This window comes from Mesoplodon bidens (assembly GCF_964165515.1).
Source record: "Mesoplodon bidens genome assembly, chromosome: 6".
NCBI classification, from domain to species: domain Eukaryota; kingdom Metazoa; phylum Chordata; class Mammalia; order Artiodactyla; family Ziphiidae; genus Mesoplodon; species Mesoplodon bidens.
Genome location: NC_138162.1, coordinates 11,820,830 through 11,840,926, shown reverse-complemented (window position 1 = coordinate 11,840,926; position 20,097 = coordinate 11,820,830). Strand labels below are relative to the sequence as shown.

General features: G+C 51.8%; 1 protein-coding gene across 6 annotated transcripts in view; it reads right to left on the bottom strand.

The window, feature by feature from the left end:
- The window catches only part of DENND1A (DENN domain containing 1A), a 542,774-nt gene that overhangs the window by 34,162 nt on the left and 488,515 nt on the right, over positions 1 to 20,097 (bottom strand). For all 6 annotated transcript variants that reach the window (XM_081236287.1, XM_081236288.1, XM_081236291.1 and 3 more), the window contains one exon: positions 19,726 to 19,857. In XM_081236287.1, coding sequence (XP_081092413.1) covers positions 19,726 to 19,857 — 132 coding nt within the window. The remainder of the gene's footprint in view (positions 1 to 19,725; positions 19,858 to 20,097) is intronic.

Below are 20,097 nucleotides of genomic sequence, written 5' to 3'. Positions count from 1 at the left end.
CAGTGCATCTGCTGTCCCGGGAATGCGGGTCATTATTCCATTTCACAGATGAGGGGAGGCAAAGACTTGCCCAGGGTCACACCAAGCAGTGGGTGACAGGCCTTCGGAAGAGGGTCGAAGAGCTCGTCTCAAGTTAACTGCGCACTGGGGCAGGAGTCCTGTGATGGATGTGGGAGGGGCCAGCTGTTTGGGAACCAGTGCACGGATTTCCTCAGTCCCCATGGAGGACACACCTTGGACTATCCCTTTAACATCCCTTTAAGGTCAGAATCAGCCTCCCCTTTTCACGGCTGGTAAAGCAGACTCAGGGAGGGCAAACAGGCGCTACCTAAGACCACACAGAAAGTGAAATGTCAAAGTCAGTGGGCGGACAGGCCAGACCCCAAGCAGGGACTGGTGGTGAGGGGAAGGGAGCAGGAGATCGGAGATGCCCGAGGCCACAGGGATCAAGCCGCTTCATTGAAGGCCGAGGTCTATGCATGCAAAGCTTGGGGTGGGGAGGCAACCTGCTTGAGGTGGCAGCCAGAGCCCCCGCCGTTACCCTTTCTGAGGGCCAGAGAAGGTGGGGCGTGCCCGATGGCAGCTGGAGGCATGAGAACGGTGGCCTCCAAGGTCAGCCTCAAAGGGGGTCTCAGGTCCTTTGGGTCTGAATGGTATTCTGAACTGTCCCTTTTCTGTCAGACTCCCGTCTAGCTCACCTGGAAGAGGCCCTGGCATCCCCAAAGGGGAGGCTGGGTAGATGCTGTGGGCTTCTCTGTGCCAGGGATGTGCCCCAACCAGATACGCTTCCAGGAATGGAGAGGGTAAAAGAGAAAATTCACAATTAAACCCTGTTACTGTTTAACGAGGGAAGAGTTCACCTGGTTAATTTTCCTGGCTAGTAGCCACATCAATGCTCTGACCTGTGCATGAAACGGCCCTGGTTGGGAGAGGAAGACAAAGCTTTCCGTGGCTTTACAAAGGGCCTCTGGGCTGAGAGCAAGGCCCCTCCACTCCTCGGGAAGGGAGAGCTGCTATTATGCAAGGTATGAAAATAAAAGAGGGCTTCTTTTGATAGGCCTCCAAAAAGGAGTGTATTGAAGCTATATTTGTGTGGAGTATCTCCTTTGAAATGCCCAACCGGCTCTCTCGGGCACAGCTCTCGTCTGTCCCCCAACTCCTGTCATTATCTTGAATCCTCTCGTCCACACTTGATAAAGCTGATCCTGCTTGTTGGGGAGGATCAAATGCTTGCCTTTGCTTCAGAGTGTCAGCAAGGATGCTGGAGGAGACTGAGCGCTGGTGTCCTATAGCACTCGCTCCGTGCCAACAGCACTGGGCAGGCCCTGGGCCCCCACAGGGGACCCTGGGGTCCTCGGGCCCTGCAGCATCCGCAGAGGTAACTCTCAGCTCCAGGCTATCATCTGGGAGGGATGCTCATGGAAACACACTGCACAGGATGGACTTCTGCATCAGAGCTGAGGAAGAAGTTTCCATCCTGCCCGTACACGATGACAAGGTGTGCTTCTTCATGGGAAAGGGAGGCTGGGAGGGGCCTCATCCCGGAGCACCCTCAATGGGCCAGGTGTTACCCAGTATATCTCAGTCAGTCCTAAAACTCTGGATAGAAGCCCTGCCATAGTCCCTCCGGCCCAAGTTCGCACAATACGTCAGGAAGCTGGTTGTCGGACTCCGGGGGGAGGTTCCCACATGCCTGCAACCCGCCGCCCTGAGGCACCCTCTGCAGGGGTGCTGGGGGCTGAAGGTGGCCTCGAAGAAAAGCGGTAGCACTTGCTGTCAGCTCTGTACGCCGTCGTCTCTGGAGAGGGGCTGCCGGGGACTCGGCCCCCTCAACAAGTCACCTTGCGAGGCCACTCTCCCTGCTGGGCCCAGGCACTCTTTGCGGCGAGTGATTGCTGAGCCAGGAGACGGTTCCTCCCGGTCCTGGGAGCAGTGCTTTCTTCCCCGATGTTGACAGGAGTAGTATTTTGTAGCGGTGCTGGTTAATTTGTAGTGGCATTTGTGGTTTGAAGCCTTGTCAAGATCCCTGATTACTTCCCGTGCAAGGAGCTCGGCTGATGGGGAAGTTCACATGCTGAACAAAAGCAGCGAGGCAGCTGTGAGGGAAGGCTGCGAGGGGGCTGGGTGACCCCAGGCCGCTTGGGGGACAGAGGCGGGGGAGGAAGGGGGGACAGCAGTGGGGCGGGGGAGGGGAGCCCTTTGTTTTTAGTCAGGTGCAGCTGCTCGGTCTGAATAGGTGGCATCCCATTGGCGGACCGAGGTCAGGCAGCAGATGCGGGCCGTGGCTGGGCAGGGGCAGGGAGCCTTGCTGACGCGTGCCATTCTCTGCCCAGACAGAAACAGGAGGCGGCGGGGGCTTCGCTGCTACCTACATGGGGGCAGCCATCTGGGATGCCATCAAGGGTGCCTGGGTGACATTCCCAGGAGGTGGGGGATGCCAGGAGGGGCTTCCAGATGTTGGGAGAGAGAATCCCCCTCTGACAGAGGCAGGGGGGCTGTTTTGAGGCACTTGCTATGTTCCAGGTTCTGTACTAGAAGCTCTACCTGTAAGGTCTCTAATGATCCCAACAACCCTGCAGAGAAGGTAAAATCCCCATTTGGCAGATGAAGAAACTGAGTCCGCATGGCTCAGTGACTTGCCCAGGCCTCACTGCTAACAGGTGGCCGAACCAGGCTCCAGACCCAGGTTAAGTCTGACCCCAAAGAAGCCCACACTCCTTCCATCAGACCCGATACACAAACGGCAGAAGGAAGATGCTGAATCTTATCCACTTGAGAATGAGGGTGCTCCCTCTCCCTGGGGAGTTCTGCCCCCCAATATCCTCTGAGTTTTTTGTCTTGCTAAGTCCATTCTGACCACACAGAAAGGTTTGTCTTTGCAGCCGCCTACATTTCACCAGGCCTGTGTCCTGACTTGGGGAGGGTTTGCTCAGTGCATTTAAGGGCTGGGGCCAGCTCAGCAAAACCGAGGCTAATTTATCATGTCTGGAATGGTGTCCACCCCAAGCAGTACTACCACTAGGAAATTAAAATAAAGATCTTCTCCCGATTTTGCAGTTGTACAGATAGGATCGCACAGCATCTTCCGGAAAAGGAGTCTGGTGATTACGACAGCTTCCACGCTGCTCTCCCTGCCACCAGCTCCCCCCGCCCCGGTCCACCCGCAGCTCGGGGAGCTGGTCGTGTCCTGCAGACAGTTCTCGGCAGGCCATTCGAGACGCAGTCCCTGGCCCACCCACCTCATATTCCACCCTACCACAAGCAGCCCATTTTTCCAGCCCTGCAAAGACGTGCCCTGCCACTCATGTGCCACAGCCCTTCGCAACGCACGTGCTCATCCTGGGTGCCCTTCCTGCACCTGCCTACCTGGTGGATTCAGCTCATCCCTCAAGCCTCTGTCCGTTCCCTGGAAGCTATCCCTCTCTTCCTGGCTGGATAGAGCCCGGCTTCTTTCTTTTGTCCCTCCCCTAAAGACGAGGGGTTCCTCGAGAGTGCCGTGGCATCTTGGTCACATCTGGATCCTGGGCTCTAGGCACAAGGCCTGCACGTGGTCAGTGCAAAGTAAATGCTCGCCCAAGACTGTGGGACTAGACTCAAGTGATCAGTTAAGGCCGTTGCCCAGCATTTGACTAATGTGGACCAACTAGTTGTCATTCTATCACTGAGTCGCACTGTCCACAAGGCTGGCAATGTTTCTGATCAGGAACGGCATGCTTCTGATCAGGAAAAACTCCCAACCTAGAGATATCCTGGTCTAACAGGTTGAGCCCAAGGCCATCCTGAAGAGCAAGAGACTTTTCGAGGAGAACGCAAAGGTGGGAAGCTTAGATGTGAAATATCCCAAAATTTCCCCAGTGTCTGTTAAAGACAGACAGTCAGGTTCGCCAGACAGAGGTTTGTTTTTTTTTTTTTTTTTCCTTCCCTCAGAATAAATGGATGGAGAACCTGTTTTTAAAATTCCTGGACCCTGGCATACATTTCTATCTGTGTCAAAGTCTAGCCCTCCACCGCCTCAGCAGAGTTTAAAATCCTAGCTAATAGGTTAACAACTGTTTTTCTTCAGCTTCAAATGAAGAATATCAGAAGGCTGGGGGGGAATGCAGCTCTCCAATTTGTACGGACTGCACACAGCTCCCTGCAACGTGTGTTTGACAGGACTGACATTCTGTACCGCTGTGAGATGGGAAAACGTGTGACATTTTTATTCATGGTGGCGTACGCCCTTGTAATGATCAGCTCTGGTCGATGTGCTTACCGCAGCAGCCCCAGAGCCCTCGGAGAACAAACAGGAACCCAAGGTGCCAGCAGTTCGACTGCCTTATTAAACACCGCCAGGATCCTAACGAAGACCAACTGCTGGAAAATCTCACTGTCAAATCCTCAAGGACATTGTCAGTGCACAGCTAACTGCATATATTTTTCATTTAAAATACTGAAATCCAGCATTGTGCCATTACAACCGAGGGGAGGGGCACCCGCTCCAGCGGCCATCCTGTCGGCTGCCTCTTCGGAGCTCCAGATGTCCAGTGGGGCTCAGGGCTGAAAAAGGGGTGGTGGAGATGGGAAACTGACTTTCTGAAAACCCAGCCCAACCTTCAGGGTGAAAGGCTGAAAGTTACAGGGCTCTGGTGAGAGTCACTTAAACTTGGAAAGTCGATCCACTGGCCCCCTCCTAAGTCTGAGAGAATCCGCATAATGAGAAAATCCGTTTCCCCCAGCCGGCTGGCCGTCTTCCTGTAGGTGCAACCCATCGCATCCTGCACCTTGGTGCTAATCAGCCTGCTGCTTGGCGGCTGACCTTAAGACATCTGCAGGAACACATGGCCGTGGTAGGTTTCACACCTTGGCAGCAAAGCTGTGGGTCAGGGTGCCCACCTGCAATCTCACCACTCGCCTCGATTCCAAGGCCTCAAGGTCAGTGTGCAGGAGGACCCCTCCCTTCGGGGGTCATTTTGAATCCACATGCACACTGATGGATGGAAGCCAATCACGTGGTAGACCCCGGAGCTTATCGTGGTTGTTAGGTGGGGTGGTTTGGTTATGGCTGCACACGCTAACGTACTGATGTATTTACCTTGTAAACATGTATTATTTATGCAGTGCCTCTATTTCCATACTCCAGCCCTGATGCACCAAGACATACTCTGCTATTTATTTATGGGGTCCTTGGCCTAACGGGCCTAACAAGATGCCCATGTGTGGTTCTTGCAGGTTTGTAACAAACTGTAAGTGGTTGGCTAAACAACTGGATGTTCTCCATCCATCACAGACAGAGGTTTGCATTTTAAGGGGCTGTCCGTAAAGCTGGTTTAGCATAATCCTTGGCAGAAATGCCCTGGGATGCTGAAAAGCTGGCAACCCAGCGAGAAGGAGCCCTAACCTTTCCTACCCTGGGATGGGGCATGGGGTAGAGTAAGCCATGGGTACCCTGGTTACAGGCCCCAGAGCAAGGCGGGAAAGGAAGGAGGATGGTAGACAGCCCCAGGGCAAAAGCAGGACAGTGAGGGTGGAGGTGCCCTGTTCCCCTCAGCTGCCCACCTTGTCCTTCTGCAGAGCCTTTCCACACTGACCCCGTATATCCCAACAGACACTCCTTTCATCATGGGCTGCGCCTCAAATCTCACTAGAGCATGCTGGTTAGAGGAAGAGAAATTCAGCCTGCGTCCAGCCCCGTGGCATTCCAAGGTGAACCTCAACAGCTCCCACGGAGGGCATCCAGCAGACCACGGCGTTCGGCCCCTTTGGTCCCCTGGACCTCTCTCCCCTTGTCCTCTCCTCCTCACATCCCACGAGCTCTCGTCTGAATGCTGGCAGCATTGTGAGTGGTCTCCTGGCCTCACCAGCTCCCACCCCTTCTAGCAGTGGCCCAGAGTGAATGTTCCCAGATGCCATTCTCTTGAATATGATCCCTCACTGGCTCCTGACACCCACAAGATATGATTCAAGCTCCCCCGGGGCCTGGCCCCTGCCTACCTCCGCAGTTTAGCTCCTGGCCCTCACCAGCTACCTCTACTAGCATTCCTCTTTCTGTATGGCTTGTTCACTGTGTCTCCCGGACAAAGAGTGCCATGAAGGCAGGACACACGTCTCATTCCTTCGCGACCCTGGGGACTTGGACAGGGCTTGGAGTTCGACGTGCCTCATAATATGTTGGATAAGTGAAGGAAGAATTAATGAAGGCATAAACAAGTAACTCAGAGTTCTGCCTGGCAAAAAACTCCAAGGCATCAGGATTTTTAATCACAAAGATAGGAGGGCAGCAGGGGAAGAATTCTTGGCTGGTCATCATGGTCTGGGCAATGGAAAGTGTTTGGTAGGTAGCTCTGGGGTGGAAGTGGCCCTCTGTCCCGCCCTGTCTCTGCGGAGAGAACTATCCCCTGGTCAGCACACCTCGAGAGCCACCATCTCTGCTGATGGCTTCACGCCACCTGGCCTCCCGAGGCGCCATCTTGCCAAGGCTCAATCTACTGCCCCTCTGGAAACACTCTCTATCAACCTCTCCAGAAAGTGCAAACAGGGATCCATCTAGAAGGCGTTAGGGAGGAGGGCATCCCAAGGAGGGCTGAGAGGTAGCTGTAACCACGGAACCATACGGCTGATGGGCAGTAACATCCCAGAAATTCAGTTTAAACCGCTGCCAGGCAATGTTAATCCCCCATCACATTTTGCATGTTAAGTGGGATATAATCAGCGATCCCTTGGGAGAAGCCCCTTTTATACATTCTCTTTTAGTACTTTTATTACATTCTAAAATTCTTTGCAGTTATAAACTAAATGTGATTCAATATTCTAGAAGACATGGAACTAAGCAGACTGACAATAAAACTAAGCTGGCAAAAACAATGACCTAAATTAGGGACACGGTCAGTGCCATCTCAGATCCAGTGTGCAGGAGGCTGGCAAGCAGCCTTTGCTGCCAGGGAGCTGCCGTCACCACCAAGCTGTCCCAGGTCAGGTGAGCTGGGCGGTATGATGGAAGAAGACAGGGTTTTGAACCTGAATCCATCCTACCAGCCAGGGGATTAGGGCTGGACCCTAGTGAAAAGTGGGGCACTCGTGGTCCCTCCTGCATCAGTCTGGGGAAGATAACGTGAGAAAATGCAAACACCTGCTGAGCATACTGCAGAGCGCCCAGCAGGCACTCAGAAGGGTAGCACCACTGTTGTTCTTACCCCTGTGTTAAGGAATCCAGGGCTCTGTTAGGTTTACTCTGGGGAGGAAAGCAAAGTCTCAAATCCAGGAAGTAGCCGTCAACCTTAGCCAGGAGTGGGGGAGAAGCAAAACAGTGACCTTGACCTCCCTAGCCACCCTAAGCCGCACTGCTGGAGTCTAAGCGTGCCCCAAACCACTGGCAGCCACAACCAGATACCCCAGGAACCAGAAGGAACTGAGGCAGAAGGCTCGATGAGAGGGGTACAGTGAGGGGAGGGCCTGGGGTCCAGCATCAGGTGGACCTGGTTTGGAAATCTTGCTCTGCCACTTACTGTGTGACCTTGGGCAAGTTGCTTAACTTCTCTGAGCATCAGCTTTCTCGGGATACTAATAACTGTATCAGTCTCACAGGGCTGTTGAGAAGATGCAGTGAGATGATACTTGTGGAGGGGTTTGCATGAGACTGAAAACTGACCCGACCCATCCGACCCTCCTCAGCCTGCCACTTCTCAGGTAGCCCTTGACACCCCTTCCCCCAGGCACGGCCAGGTTAATCATTCACCTCGTCCACAGCAGGGCTCAGGGATGGATGGGGGACAATGTGACAGGCAGCTCCGGGCACAGCGCTCCCGTGGCCACAGCGCTCCCGTGGCCACAGGGCGGGGACTCCCCACACCGGCAGCGACACTGAGTTGATTCTCCCGGAGGATCGTGCTTGTGGGACAGAATTTATTTTCAATATTTTATGTTTTATTTCCCCTTCCCTACTGGGATAAACTCTCCACCTTTGGCACATAGAATTCTAATCTGAGAAAATGCCTCCTCTGGTCTCGCTGAATCAGATTTCCTGCTCTTGTCCCGCTGGGCTCAATCTCTCCCTGGCAGGGAGCTGCATTCCGCACAGACCTTAAAAGAAATGCTGTTTTTAGGCTCTGGTCAGTCCTCTGGCAAAGAGACCCTGCTGTCACACTGCGGAACGGAGACAGGCTTGGGGGACGCAGGAGGCCTGTCACGCACACACGGCACCGCACGCAGGGGTCCTCAAGTGAACTCAGGCCTGCAGACCAACAGCCACCTCCCTTTTTTGATTTCTCCTGCTCTGAACGGACTGGTGGCTCGAGGGCATGGGGAGTGCACAGAGCTGCCCCCACCCCCCACGACCCACCGCCTTCCGTGTATTCACCGCTCACCACGCGGTCACTCCCCAGACTCACTGGGCAACCCATCTGCACCAGGCCCTGCAAGGGTGCTAAGGTCACGGAGATGAGGCTGACACTCTCCCCGTCTGGGGACAGTGTGTCAGGCGCGGGACGGTGCTCGCCCAGAGCAGGGACGGATGGCTCTGCTTGGAGGAGTCAGGGAGGGCCCGTGGGGCAAGAGGCGCTTGAGCGGGCCCTGAAAGGTTGATGGCATTTTGTCAGCTGGAGCCGAAGAGGAAGGCCATTCCTGGCACTGGAGACAGTAGGAGCCCATCCATCTCTGGGTTCCCCCAGCGCCCAGCACGAGGCCTGGCCTGGAGCAGACGCCCATGAAGAGCTGGTGAAGGAGTGAACACGGAATTGTGCTGGGCACTAGAGGAGAGGAAGGGACTCTGCCTGGGGTGGGGACACTTAGCAGAGTCTCACAGGGTGAGAAGGAACTGGCCAGATGTCAAGGATTGCACGTACCTCCAGCCCAGCAGGCCCAGCCGTGGGCAGGGGGCTGGGAGGGGGCCCTGGGGGCTGGGTAAATTCTGATCATCTAGCAAGTCTGTGCCCCGGGGAGAGAATCCTGGAGAGGGACCCACATTGTGGAGGGCTGACGGGCCCTCCTATCTCACTACCTGCTGATGTTTTCTGATGCCCCTTGTGCCTCACAGACCAGTGGAGGAGAGCGACGGGTGACCCCAGGAATATGAGGGACGTACGGGTGCGGTGGGGCTGACATCCAAGGGCAACTGGGGTGGGGCAAGTCTGGGGAAGGCCAAGGACAGACTAAGACATTGCAGCATGAAAAGCGGACACTGGAGCTGCCAGAGCAAAGGTGGTGCTGGAAACCACAGGGGTAGCCAAGCTCCCCACTGAGTGGAGAGTCAGAGGGGACAGGCCAGAGCTGGGGAAGAGCTCTGTCCAAGGGAAGGAGGACCAAAGACAGCTCCCTTGGTGCAAAGTCCAGTTCAGACCTCCTGCCCTGCTGGACTCGACACTTCATCCATCCACCAGCCTCCTGCCGGCCAGCCCAATTTCCATGCCTCGGTGTATTTTACTTGGACCTTTCTGGAGACTCTACCTTGGGCCAAAGGAGTGATTTAGAAGGCAAGGATTCTCTACTGCAACCAGCCAGAGAAAGCCATGGGGCAAGGGGCAGGGAATTCCACCTGAAGTCAGGTGCCACCCCATCCTAGAACAGGCTAGAACAGCAGCTCTGTTTGGTCTCTCAGGTTCAGAACCATCATCAGGTGTCTGAGACACGGCCTGGAGAGGCTGCTCCCATCTAAACGAGGACAATGAGCTCTCTGCCTAGTCCTTGAAGCTGACGGAGAGCAAGGGCAGTAATTAAACATTGCATCTACTCTGCAGTGATCTCCAGCAAGTCAGCAGTGATGAGGTGATGGGCACCTCCTGAGCATGCTGGTGGGGAATCAACCCAAGGACCAAACTGGTTGGAGTTTAAAACAAACGAAAAGGGACTCTGAGATGCTCTGTGGCATGGTCATACAGCACAGGTCTGTGCCTTTCAAAACCACCAGATGGATTCTGTGCACCAGGACTAAGCTGAACCACTCACTGTGACACCGTGGTCTCCCTGAAGGCAGGGGCCTTGCAATCGTCACCCTATTTTCACAGATGTGGCACAGAACAGGTATCCGTGATTATCTGCTGAATAAGTGACCTAGGTTCTTGGCTCTTTCTCCACCTCTGGGCCCTGGGTTGCAGCTGACTTGGCACACTCCACTCCCCAGAAGCTGTCACAGGCAACTGTGCCCATCTCTGTAAACTGCAAGCCCTGATTCGTACCTCCCTGCCATGCACTCACCTGTCCCCTCTCTATCTGGTGCCCTGGGTGACCTCTGACCTTGGCCCTCCACCATGTATACGCTTGATTTCAAGATCCCCACCACTCTGGGTGTGAACATTTCTCTGCCATCAGACAAGAGGACAAGGGCCTGGGACAATGTCTCCTGTTTGGCTTCTGTGCACATTTATCAATTTAATCTGTTTTCCCTTCTTTTGATAATAGCCCCCTGATTTCCTTTCCAGGAACCACCCCTCCTGTACTGCTTAGGTATGTGTTTCAGGTAGAGCCTTATTCGTGGCCAACAGAAAACCCTTGGCCACAGTGATGGGTTCTAAGACAGGCATATGATCAAAGTTGGTTCAATGAGTGAACCCACGCCTCGTGTGGCAGTCACTAGGAAGTGACACCCTCCTGCTGGTCTCGCCCCCCGGAAGGATACAGTCTGGAGCTGCTGCAGCCAGGGAAAGCCTCCCTGAGAATGGTACCAGCAGAGGAGGCCAAGCTGGGAGAATGCAGCAAAAAACTGGGTCTGATGGACGTGATTTAATGCCTGGATCAAGTCATACTTGAAGCTGGTATGAATGAACAATTTTTCTTTTTTTGTCTCTTGCAATCCAAAGTAACCTAACTGATGGAGATTCCCAGCATAAGCCCTGCCCCTGGTCTCTGGGGGCTGGGCTGGCCCCTGACACCCCCAATACTAACTCCTACACATGCCCAGTTTCTATCCTGCATTCTAATCCCTCACACATACGAAGAGAGCACCCAGCCTGCCTCTGGTGTCTAGTGATGGGTTTGGTGTGCAGAGTCTACGCTGGGTGCAGAATACTAACTTTCTTGTCTTGGTGCCAACCGAGGCCCAGAAATATTAAGGGAGGCCTGGGATCTGGAAGGAAACCAGGAACAAGGCCTTACCTGTGGTCCAGCATCCTGGGATCCTGGGCCACCTGCCAAGGCTGCTGCACTGGCCCCATCACTACAAACTCAGCAGGAAACTGCCATGTTCTTAGCACAGAGCTGGAGCGTGAACCTGAGGTTTAGCAATAGACAACATGGCTTTGAATCCTGACTGTTGCTTCTGAGCTGTAAACCTTGGCTAAGCCCCCAGTCTCTCTGAGCCTGTCTCCTCTGCAAGAGGAGATGATACCTGAGACCCAGTAGGCTGGTTAAAAGGACTCAGTGGACTAACTCGTGGGAACTGGAGTTGGAACACAGACCCCCTTTTCCAGGTCTCAGCATGGTGCCTGGCATGTGGTGAGCAATTCAGCCTCAGGGCCCCCCTCCCCTCCCTCACTGCCCTTCGACCATAAGACGTGCTCAAACTGCTATGAAAGTGCCCAAGACCTAGCAGGAGGGGGTGGACTATGGTCCTTGGCCCTTTGCAGTCCTCCTTAACTTGTGCTGAATGGAGGTCAGGTGGTGGAGCTTAGAAAGCAAATTGCTATTTTGAACCTGGATTTTCATTTGGCCGCTGACGTTTCTCAGCCCTTCCACGGCACATCAGGAGCCCCTGAGCTACCTGTGGCGTCCTAGCTAAGAAGGCAACAACACACGCTTAATCAGAAATCGCCTGGATTTTCAACCCAATCCTTATGAACTTCCAGAATCTGATTTCTCTTTTTTGACCGGCAAGTTTTTCCTCTTGAAATAGAACATGTCTGCTCTGTGGAGCAAAGCCTGGCCTTGTTAACCTGGCATCAGAAAGCTGTCTCTGGGCTACCTGGGCGATGAGAAAGTGAGGCCACATGGAAAGACAGGCCCAGCCAGCCACCCTCGCCAGAAGACCTGACAAACCCACGACCAGTTAGGGACCACAACGCTTTGGCAATGGCAGGGCATGAGTCAGAACAACTCTGCACAGCCACCAGCCTGCTCTGAAGGCAGAGCTGCCTGCTGGTCACCCTGTAGATGGCACGCGGGAGCTGGAGGGAACGGAGTGGGAGGCCACCCCAGTCGTGCTCGCTTTCTCACGCAAAAATCAGGATGAAAGAGTGGAAAAAGGGGCAATGGAAAAGGGGGAGATACGATTTTAAAACAATAGGGTTTGAAGGAGCATCGTGCAGAGAGCTCTGCCTTGTGGCCTGTGAAGGCACAGCTGATAAGTTAGGCCAAGAAAATGACTTTGGATAGCAGACCACGACACTCACCTGCTCACTCACGCCTGGTGCCCCAACCTGCCCCCGGCCCCTTCCCCTCATGTGTGTGAGTCAGACTTGGGCACCACCTCCCTGCCATACCCCCAGTGCCTCTCCCCCTGCCCCACGATGCCAGACCTCCTCGGTTTAGGTGTTGACTTTCCCACAAGAGCTGTAGACACGAGGGTCAGTTACACGTGTGCACGTGTAGGGGGGCTGCCACTGAGGGGTGTGTGTTCTGAGAGCCGCGGTATGATGGGCGCTGGGAAGACAGGCTGACTGGGAGGCCATGTCAGTGGGTGACTGACATCTGGCTCTGCTTTTGCTCCACTGGAGAAAGAGACTGATCTTTACCAAGCGCCCATGTGTAGCGCTGATCCAGACAGACAGTACCTCACTCAATCCTTATAAAGATCTATGACGTGAGTATTATTATCCCCACCCTAAAGCTGAGAAAACTGATTTCACTAAGGTTAAGTTACGTAGTGAAGATTACCAGCTTGTTAGTGCCAGAACTGAAATTTAAGTCCACAGCTGCCTGATGCTAAAATCTGCTTTACCCTCAACCACACTGCTTTCATCAGCTGATCAGCCTCTGCCTTTCAGCAGCTACATACTTGGGGGGATGGGGGCTGTATTTGCTTTCTCTCTCTGTGAATGGCTGTTACATATGTGCGTGCCTGTGCATGTGTGTAATTTTTTGGCCATACCATTTGAAAGCAAGTTTCAGACATCACCTAAATACTGCAGTGTGTACCCCTGAGGCATAAAGATAAGTCCCTAAAAACCATGACATCAACAATAGCTCTAACATATCACCTAACATCCCAGCCCATCTTCAGATCTTCTAACTTGCCCAAGAATATCTTGGAAGCTTTTAAAAAAAAAAATCCAAGTTCATACTGCATTTGGTTATACAGCTCAGTCTCTTTTACAGATAAAATCTTTGCTTTTTTGATAGAATTCAAGGGACACCGGGCTTTTCCTTCCCTTGCCTGCTCTCTCCCCAGCTTTCTTCCTTTCCAGGTTGACCCATCCTGGAAGTCTGGGGGTGTCCCATTGCTCGCCTCTCTCTCCTCCCCTTCGTTCTTGCGGCATTTAGGACTAGACCTTAGGAGCTCATAAAAACACAAAGTAGAATGAGACAGGATCTAAATTCCTATAATACAAATCTGTTTCTACTTGGAAACAGAACCCTTATTTATGGAAGGTGATTTGGAAGTAGTTTTTGACCACTAATGGAATATTCATTTTCCTTTTTCAAATGAATGGAATTACAAGCATAGCAATGGAAATAAAACCAAATAACCTGGACACACAAGTACTTAAACAATAATCAATCAATCATTAATCAATTTGAAAATCCACATCAATCATAAAACCCCAAGACATCTACTGACTGCCAGGTCAGTGCCAAGCCCTATGGTGGATGTTCCAGGCTCACATTCTCATGGGCCTAAAGGTATAATCACAAGGCTGCGTGAGATGCACTGCATGTGCCAAGTTCTGGGGCAGCACAAAGACAGGAGCAACCAAATCAGTTGGGAGGATTTACCAAAGGGACATGCTCTGAGGGCAGACAGGCAGATCACCCCGGGCCTCGTGGGCTCTGCCAAGGGTGAAGGTGGAATCTTCAGGGGAGACGGGGAGCAGGGAGGTGGCACGGCCACTTGTGTGTGAGGCTGTGTGGGGAATGCAGTGCGGGGGAGTCTGGAGGCCCGGAGGCCAGTTAGGAAGCTCTGGAGCGGTCCAGGGGAGCGATAATGCAGCCTGAACCAAAGCTGTCACAGAGGCACTGGAGAGGAGAGGGACTGGGCAGTGGCAGAGGGCAGAAGGGAGAGGTTCTGGGGGCTGGGGAGTGGACCTGGGCTTGTGGATGGACCTCGCTGTGGTGGGAGATGGGGGAGGAGGGTGAATGTGGCGCGAGTGCACATTCAGACTGCAGGCCTGTGGCGTGAGGTGTCTGGAAACATGCGAACATCTGTCCGAGGTGTTTGGGAGGCAACGGCTGAGTTGAAGGGAATCGTGTGTGACTTCCAGACTCATTGAGACAGAAGGGGTTTCTCAGGGCGCTCAGAGCTGAGGGTGCTGAGAAGGCATTCGCTGGCTGGGCAGCTTCTCCAAAGCAGCATGAGACTGGCACTAAGTGACCCAGCTCACGCTTATAAAGCCAGAACTCTCCGTATGCACAGATAAGCAGGCAACCGCATTCCAAGAGCTGCTTCTGGGGGTGTATCCAAACCACTCCGTCCCAGGTCTCTGGAAGCCTGGTGGCGCTTAGTTTGAGCTTTGGTTTAACTGGCTTTTCAACCTTTATGTTAAAGAGGTTTAGAGAGCTTTGCTCAACCGGGAGAATGGACACTTTTCAATGCACACTTTTTGGAATCTAGCAGATTGGAAGGCAGGCAATTACTTTGTTTGTAGGATCAACTGCGGGGCGGGGCGGGGGGGAACACAAGGAAGGCGGCCTTGGAGTGGGTTTGCCCTGTCCTCCCACCTCCTGAGAAGGCCCAGTCCCTGGCCGAGGCCCACAGCATATGGCAGCACGTGTGTGGGACTAGAATCCAGTGTCACTGGGTGCCACTGCCAGTCCAGTTCCTCAAGCCAGGGAGGGAGAGCTGCACTCAGCCGAGAGAAGCAGGGGTGCTGCTGCTGGGGGAGTATGAATTAGCTCCTAATTCAAGTAAAAGTCCTCTGGGCCTGTTTCCCCCGCCGTACAATGGATATGAGGCCTTCTTCCTTACCAGCTAATGTCGATTCGATTAAATGAGGACAGAAGTGAAAGCGCCTGGCCTGTCCACTTAGTAAATGCAGGGGGCAGAGCAGTGTCCATGGGGGTGCTGCCTCCTCTGATTTCTCGGACGGGGAAGGGTCAAGCCAAGATGTCTGGCTGAGGGGCGCCCAGACCCTGCTGGGGAGGGCAGGGCTTCCTCACTCCTTCCCCAGCCACAGAAAAGAATGTCCACTTCTCTGCCCAGGAGAGAAAAGCGTGGGGGAGCCCTTAGCTTCTCTCTGCGCCCTCTTGCTCTCGGCTGCCCAGGGGAGGAGGAGTGCTTCCCTCTGAGTTTGGGAGAAGGAACTGAGCATGCTCTGTGCTCCCGGTGCCCCCGCCCCCGCCCAGCGGTCGGTCCACAGGCTCCCTGGGTGCTGCCTGCAATTGTCCATGTCTCCTGTGGGGAGTAGCTCAGTCTTTTCAATTTGGAGGTGAGGTTTCAGCAAGCCCATTTGGCCTCAGGTCTAAAGCAGTATTCTCCTTTTAGCTTATTGGTAAAAAAGCTGGCATTTTTATCTCATTTGACTGTCTCCTGGGCCTTATTTCTCATTTGATTCTGAACTTGGGAGAATAAAAATAGTTATTTATAGGGGGCTTCCCTGGTGGGGCGGTGGTTAAGAATCCACCTGCCAATGCAGGGGACACGGGTTCGATCCCTGGTCCGGGAAGATCCCACATGCCACGGAGAAACTAAGCCCGTGTGCCACAACTACTGAGCCTGCGCTCTAGAGCCCGCGAGCGCCGCAGCTACTGAAGCCCGTGCACCTAGAGCCCGTGCTCCACAACAAGAGAAGCCACCACAATGGGAAGCCCAAACACATTAGCAACCAAGAGTAGCCCCACTCACCGCAACTAGAGAAAGCCCGCGTGCAGCAACGAAGACCCAACGCACCCAAAAATAAATAAAATTTAAAAAAACCAGAAACACTGCTAAAAAAAAATAACAAAGAAAAGCTATTTATAGCCTCCCTAAACCTAAACATTTTCCAAGGTAGGAATAGGTATTCTCAAGTCAGAGACTTTTTTTAAAAAAAATATTTTATTTATTTATTTGGCTGCACCAGGTCTTAGTTGCAGCATGCAGGATCTTTTAGTTGTAGCATGTGGGATCTTTAGTTGTGACACGTGGGATTTAGTTCTCTGACCAGGGATCAAACCCGGGCCCCCTGCACCGGGAGTGCAGAGTCTTAACCACTGGACCACCAGGGAAGTCCCTCAAGTCAAAGACTTTTGAACTCTTTAAAGAAATCAGACATGATAAGGATGTAGAGGCCAACTAAAAACCCCTTTATTTGCCCTTGTCTGGAACTATTGACATGGCTCATGATGAGCTCTGAGGGGCGTTACGTATGTCTGCTTTAGAAAACAAATGAAATGCTAGTGAGTTCAGTTTGTTGACAAAATATCTTTTAGTTACAGGGTTCAGCTTAGGTCTACAGACAGTGGTCCTGCAGGTGAAGAGGCTGCCCCCATGGGGCCCTCAGAGTGCCCTGAGCTAACCTCTCTCACTGTCCTCATCACTCTGAGTTGGGCTGTCCACTTGCTGTTCTGTCACCCTTATAACACCCCACAAGTACTTTTTTTTTTTTTTTTTTAAGCACATGGTAGGTCTCAATACATGGATGAATAGATGCAGAATTAAAGGGAGGAATGGTCATAGCCTTGAAAGAGGAAGCTCTGGTGCAGCAGAGGCAAGAGAGCACCTTGTCTCCCCCAGGGGGTCTGTAAAGGCCTCCCCCGGGCTCCCTGCCACCCTGCCAAACGTCTTCATGGAGTCCCCTGGCTGGCTCCATGGGCACTAGCTTTGCAAGGTGGAGGGATTAATGTAATAAAGATCTCAACAGTCTCTGCCCCCAGTGGAAAGCTAACTGTTCTTAAAGAATGAAATCCATAGAAACACAGACTCAAGGCACAGGTCTTGCTGGGGTTAGTGTGCACTGTCTGGCTAGCTTAAGTTATTTTTCCAGGACACATTAGTCTTACTAGACATTTCAAACAGAAGCTGATGTCTCTGCTTGGTGACGGACCTGAAATGGGTTCTGAAGTTGAACTGTCCTGGGTTTCTGTGCTGGCAATGTGGCCCTGGGAAGGTCCCTGAGCTCTGGCTCTGGGTCCATAAAATACAGCTAATGATCCCTTCCTCAAAGGACTATGGCAGAGATGACACATGTTTTCCAAGAGGAGAATATGTACTGTTGGGGCTACATGAGTAGTTTAGGTGATACATGGATGGACACTTAAAAAATTTTTTTTGGATACACCTTTGAAAAAAACTGGACCAGTACATCAAACTGTGGTTTTACCAACAATCATTGCATAAGATGAGGGTAAAGTTGGTATAAATGTCAGGTTGGAGTCTGTTTAAAGAAAAATAACAAGTAAAAAAAAATGGTACAGATGGAATACAGAGGAGAGTGTGGCAAAAAATTCTGAAATGGGACTCGAAGGACTTCTTTGAGAATACCTAGCCCCTAAAACTCATGTCTGCCGGTAGTAGGTGCTCTAGAAACGCTGCGCGTTCCGGTCAATGGCCCATCAAAGCAGGCGCCCAGGGAAGGACTGAAGGACAAGCTAGTACCAGGGCAAAGCTGGAAAGAGTTAAAAGAAAGAGGTCTGCGGTTTCTGTGGCCCATCCCCCCTGCAGCTAATCTGTCACCTAATGAAGAAGCGGCCGGCACAAGTGAGCTGGCTGGCAGTTCACTTACAGCAAACTGATTAAGAATGTTCAACCAACAGCAGACTGTAGACCTTTCCAGAGAAAATAAATAGAGTGTAGACTGTATGCAAATGTGTTTGTCACTTTGACAGCACGTCTCAATTAAGGCATCTCGCGGCTGTGGGTAGGCTCTGCGGCTGCAGCTGTAAGGGAGAGCCCGCTGCATGGCTGATACTTGGGGCTTGACCTTAATCCGCATGCATGCATTAAAAAAACCCTGCCTTCCTGTACACTTGCATAATGCTGGCAGCCACGTGAGGGAAGTGACAAACTGGGGAAAAAAAGCCACTTTCATCCTCTCCAGTTTACAGACCTGTGAAGGCACAGACAGCTCTTATTTCAACAGAGTTTGGGGTGGCTTTTTAAATTGTTTATCCCCCACCCGTACGCACACACGCTCTTATTCTGCATTTAGCTGGGAATGACATTAAAGCATCTCTACTTCTCGCTGAAACGGAAAGAAGGTCTTTCTCCATTTCAAATAGGGCCTCCTTTTTTGTGTTTCGAAAACGGAATGTTTAACACCATGAAATCCCTCCCCCCCGCCCCCTCTTTCTCTGTAATGGGCTCCAAACTCCAGAGAGGGGCTCTTTTCATGGGAAGGTTAGTGTGTGCAGGAATGAGGACAAAGGAAAGCAGGAAGCTGGCTCTGGAATGCCATGCTGGCGACGACCGAGGCTGTGCTTTCAGCAAACACAGCCAGGGAACTGGGGCGCAGATTTCTCCAGCAGGGCCTGAGCCCCAGGAGGAGGCAGCTCCTCAGGGGTGCAAACACTGACGCAATTTGAAGATAATCATTAATCAGGTGAGCACTGCCCTGTGGACGTTTCTTTCTTGTGCTACATTTCAATTTTTATAACATCCCTTTTAAGTGTAAAATCAGAAAAGGGGGATGGATGTCCCCAAGTTTAAGACGTATGAATGTATTATCCAAAAATATCGATTACAGAGGAAGATTCTTATGTTTCAACAAACTCATCCCTCACGATAATAACCCACAGCAACAATTTCATTAGTTCCCTTCATTTCTAAAGAGCTCAAAGCCTGGTACATAGCAGGCACTTGATAAATGTCTGCTAAAAGCAGGAACGTTTTAAATGCGTGCTTCTAGATCATTAAGGTGATAAAATAGCATCATATTTAAGATAAAACCATGAAGATTATTTTAATCATGCTTCATCTAATAAATGGTTCAAGAATCAGGTGATTTAAGAATGAATAACCTTGCAAATTCTTGTTACAGTCATAGCTTGCTAACAGAGCCATTTCTCACAAATAAAAGAATTATGACTTTTGCTAATCAAGAGAGTTAATTCAAGAGTAGAGGAGGGTATACAACCTTTTTCAACCAAAAATATAACCACTGATAGGAAATGGATAAGAAAATGTTCAGTTTCTATATGTTTTACTTAAGAGAAAAAAATCAAACAACTGGACAATTTTTAAACGCTCAGGTCGAAAACAGTTGGTTACAGAATCGGATCACGAGAATCGTAGCGTGAGTGTTTACTCTGAGAAGCACGACACCCAGAATTGATTTTCAGGAAGTACATTAATAAAGAACTCCTAATTGATTTTTTTTAAGACTTTGCTTGTTACCTTTTATTTGAAGGTGCAAAGAAGGGCCTGGGATGCTAAAGTGTTCTAATGAGATGCTTAGCTAACAGAGGCACCTTAAACGGAGTGCCTTGGAGTGGGAAGGCAGCAGCTGCATTTAATGACTTCATTCAACAGTTCAGCTGGTTTATGACCAGAGCCATGCTGTCTCCTCAGAATTTCTGAAAATTCACCTTTTTGAAACATGTTTGCACCAAGCGAACCTTTGAGACGTGCAAAACTCCATGGAGCTGTTTTGTTTTGCCAGAGAGAGCCGAAATGAAAAACTGTTACATGTGCTATGTCGTCTGCTGAAACATAACAAAAAGCCCAGATGGAAGGGCCAGGGTACATACCTGTCCAAAGTGGACTGTGATTGGCCTCCGGTCTTCTCGGAACTTGGGGTCCTTGGCCTCCACCAGTGGGGACGGCGCAGTCTTTGGCAGCTGCTCTTCTGTGGTGGGGACACCGCCATTCTCGGTGATGTCCTGCAGAGAGAAGCCCGGTCGGGAGTTGGTGTCAGGGTCATGACCGCTGCCACGAGCACAGGGGCTCCATCCAACCCCATCGCTAAGAGGCCTGCCAGGGAACTCCCTCTGGGACATTCTGAGCCTATCCCCCTGCTAAAGATGGAGGAAACGGAAGGCTAACTTGGCCCTTTGACTTTTAAGGAGTAGAGAAACCAAAATCATGCATATTAAATTACAAAGATAACATAATAATTCACA